We start from the raw sequence: 3,981 nt of genomic DNA, 5'->3' as shown, positions 1-3,981 counted from the left end.
ACCACATTTCGGTTCCTTCTTATGCTCCTTGTTCCATGTTTTTTCCTTACTCACCTTCAACATGTATTACAAAATAACACTTTCGATTCGCCCAGAAAACCGAGCGCAGTACACTTTAGCAAACCACAACATCAACGAATGAACACGTGACATTAACGCCACCTCAGTAGGTCGCGCCAGACAGCTGGCGGGCTCCAGGGCGTGCCGTACGGACCCGTTCCGCCGCCGTCGAGCCTCCAGGCCTGGTCTCGGTCACCTGGTGAGCCCCCGGGCGTGCCGTACGGACCCGTTCCGCCGCTGTCGAGCCCCCAGGCTCGGTCTTGGTCACCTGGTGAGCTCTAGGGCGGTGCCGTACGGACCCCGTTCCGCCGCGTCGAGCCCCAGGCCTGGTCTCGGTCACCTGGTGAGCCCCCTGGCTTGCCGGACGGACCGCCGTTCGTCGCCGTCGAGAACTCCATGCCTGGCTCGGATCACCTGTTGAGCCCTCGGGCGTGCCGTACGGACCCGTTCCGCCGGGTTCCCCCCGCTGTCGATCTCCAGGCCTTGTTCTCGGTCACCTGGTGAGAGCCCTCGGGCGTGCCGTACGACCCGTTCCACCGCGCGCCTCGAGTCGAGAGCGCGCCATTCTCGGTCTTGGTCACACTGGGTGAGCTCTAGGGCGTGCCGTACGGACCCGTTCCGTCCTCCGCCGTCGAGCCCCCAGGCTCGGTTTGGTCACCTGGTGAGCTCTAGGGCGTGCCGTACGGACCCGTTCCGCCGCCGCCGTCGAGCCCCCAGGCTCGGTCTTGGTCACCTGTGAGCTCTAGGGCGTGCCGTACGGACCCTTCCGTCCGCCGCCGTCGAGCCCCCAGGCTCGGTCTTGGTCACCTGGTGAGCTCTAGGGCGTGCCGTACGGACCCTTTCCCACCGCCGTCCGAGCCCCCAGGCTCGGTCTTGGTCACCTGGTGCTCTAGGGCGTGCCGTACGACCCGTTTTTCCGCCGCCGTCGAGCCCCCAGGCTCGGTCTTGGTCACCTGGTGAGCCCCCGGGCGTGCCGTACGGACCCGTTCCGCCGCCGTCGAGCCCCCAGGCTCGGTCTTGGTCACCTGGTGAGCTCTAGGGCGTGCCGTACGGACCCGTTCCACCGCCGTCGAGCCCCCAGGCTCGGTCTTGGTCACCTGGTGAGCTCTAGGGCGTGCCGTACGGACCCGTTCCGCCGCCGTCGAGCCCCCAGGCTCGGTCTTGGTCACCTGGTGAGCTCTAGGGCGTGCCGTACGGACCCGTTCCAATTCCACACCACCGCCGTCGAGCCCCCAGGCTCGGTCTTGGTCACCTGGTGAGCTCTAGGGCGTGCCGTACGGACCCGTTCCGCCGCCGTCGAGCCCCCAGGCCTGGTCTCGGTCACCTGGTGAGCTCTAGGGCGTGCCGTACGGACCCGTTCCGCCGCCGTCGAGCCCCCAGGCCTGGTCTCGGTCACCTGGTGAGCTCTAGGGCGTGCCGTACGGACCCGTTCCGCCGCCGTCGAGCCCCCAGGCTCGGTCTTGGTCACCTGGTGAGCTCTAGGGCGTGCCGTACGGACCCGTTCCGCCGCCGTCGAGCCCCCAGGCTCGGTCTTGGTCACCTGGTGAGCTCTAGGGCGTGCCGTACGGACCCGTTCCGCCGCCGTCGAGCCCCCAGGCCTGGTCTCGGTCACCTGGTGAGCTCTAGGGCGTGCCGTACGGACCCGTTTCCGCCGCCGTCGAGTCCCCAGGCTCGGTCTCGGTCACCTGGTGAGCCCCCGGGCGTGCCGTACGGACCCGTTCCGCCGCCGCGAGCCCCCAGGCTCGGTCTTGGTCACCTGGTTGAGCTCTGGGCTGCCGTACGGACCCGTTCCGCCGCCGTCGAGCCCCCAGGCTCGGTCTTGGTCACCTGGTGAGCCCTCGGGCGTGCCGTACGGACCCGTTCCGCCGCCGTCGAGCCCCCAGGCTCGGTCTTGGTCACCTGGTGAGCTCGGGGGCGTCCGTACGGACCCGTTCCCCGCCGTCGAGCCCCCAGGCTCGGTCTTGGTCACCTGGTGAGCTCTAGGGCGTGCCGTACGGACCCGTTCCGCCGCCGCCGAGCCCCCAGGCTCGGTCTTGGTCACCTGGTGAGCTCTAGGCGTGGCCGTACGGACCCGTTCCGCCGCTCGCCTCCCCAGGCCGGTCTTGTCACCTGGTGAGCTCTAGGGCGTGCCGTACGGACCCGTTCCGCCGCCGTCGAGCCTGCTGCGCTCTGAGTCCAGCCGCTGAGCGCGCATCTGACGGCGCCCCGCCTCCACCACCGCCAACAGCAGCAGGTAGAGCGGGGCGGCCAGCAGGCAGAGCAGGGCTGAGCCGACCAGCGGCGGCAGCAGGCTGCGTCCGCGGTCGGCCGCCGCCAACAGGGCCACCCGGCGCAGGCAGACGCAGGCCACGGCCAGGCAGAACGGCAGGTAGAAGCCGCCCCAAACCAGGAACGGCACCGAGAGTTGTGGCCGCCGCTGCAGATGCCATAAGCAAGCAGAGCGTCAGCCGGGGCAGGCGAGGCAGCCGTCGCATGTTAGCCAAGACGGGTCAGATAGTTAGCAGCCGTCAGCTGCTGACGATCAGGTGCTGCGATAGTCAGCTGTCAGCCGACACACGCGCAATGGTATGAGCAGGGACAATCAGACGTGCAAGGATCTACTAGGTTAACTGCGCATTTTTTACCACTACTCACAAGAGCGATGGCACAGAAAGCTGGGAAGCTCTACATAGTCCCAGGTGCCGCGGGTTTTTACGGCTTAAATGGGCAGATAGAACAAAAGAGCATGAATTTTCATCACTAGAACAAACGCTTATTTTTGTAAAACCGACAGCTAGTGCACCTGCACTGGACAGCATCACTAAGCTACAGAGCCTACCTTCTTAACGGCAACAACCAACAGAAGGGCGACCACCAGCCAGCCCGAGTTCACAACCAGAGCCACCGTCTCGATGATGTGCATCTCTGCCAACAGAAAAACGCTCGTTTCGGCCCTACCGAACACCCGGCATTACAGTCCACATTGCAGTCCATCAGTTGGTGGTGCATGCCGGCAGTCATCTATATGACGCATGGCGCGCGGGGACATTTAGGCCGCGGCTGAAATATTAATTCACGTGAAGCAGGCGGCGTCGCGGTCCGCTAAGGGCTACATGTTCTTTTCATTTATTTACCTATTGGGAGTACGGCGCGCTATGTTGCTTTTTGGTCGGGTACGCATTCTGAACATGTGCGCTGAAAAAATAATACTAGGTGGTTGTTTAATTAGGCCGATATGTTTCAAATGGATGGAAATCGGTTCGGTCACTCGCACTCGACACGCATCGACAGACTGGGCGCCCGGGCCTAGTCAGCAGCCACCGGTTTTCAACAACACAATCCCGACTGGGAAATCGTCAACCCTTCATTTTTTTCTGATCCTCGGCCCTTTCCTCCTTTCGAGATAACATTGCGTTAAATTGAGCGCAACTCAGATGTCCTAACCGGATATTTTGAGTCGCATGCTCGCTCATTCTGCGAAGGACGACATGGTCCTTGAGTTCTAATCAGAGCCAAAACGGATGAGATGTTTTGTTAACCGCAGCGTTTTCTTGCTTAGACTTTTTACTGATAACGAAGAAGAAAGCCACCCCCACGACATAGGCAACACATGAGGCCGAAGTTTGAATGTATCAGTCCTTACGGAAGTTAGTGAGTTGGCTGTTGGTCGATCTCGCCGCGACTCGAAGAAGAGGTGGGGGTACATTCTCTACATGTCGCTGGCTGCTGTTGAGTGTGGCGATATCACATGCGTGGTGGTGCTGTTGATTAATTCCCGACATACGGAACACTATTCTCGCTTCTTGGCTGCCTTTCCGCGACTTCCGAAAGGTTATGGGCGAAAAACTGTCGGGCTATTGGTGTACAGTGCTACATATCACGAAAGTAGCGCAATTCTATTTGCTCAATGCTTCCGTTGCTGGATTAAGCGCACCACAGAGG

At 62.1% G+C, this 3,981-nt stretch overlaps 1 protein-coding gene across 1 annotated transcript; it reads right to left on the bottom strand.

Annotated features, from left to right (window-relative positions):
- Positions 1-2,179: 2,179 nt before the first annotated feature.
- LOC119108158 (uncharacterized) lies at positions 2,180-2,962 on the bottom strand. The gene is made up of 2 exons (XM_037231736.1): positions 2,879-2,962; positions 2,180-2,476 (listed from the first exon to the last, which is right to left on the bottom strand). The coding sequence occupies exons 1-2, from the start codon at positions 2,960-2,962 to the stop codon at positions 2,180-2,182; spliced, it is 381 nt and encodes a 126-aa protein (XP_037087631.1).
- Between the last annotated feature and the right edge of the window lie 1,019 nt (positions 2,963-3,981).

Source organism: Pollicipes pollicipes, unplaced genomic scaffold, assembly GCF_011947565.3.
Source record: "Pollicipes pollicipes isolate AB1234 unplaced genomic scaffold, Ppol_2.1 Scaffold_6686;HRSCAF=7923_pilon_pilon_pilon, whole genome shotgun sequence".
NCBI lineage: Eukaryota > Metazoa > Arthropoda > Thecostraca > Pollicipedomorpha > Pollicipedidae > Pollicipes > Pollicipes pollicipes.
This window is presented reverse-complemented; position numbering and strand designations above follow the sequence as displayed.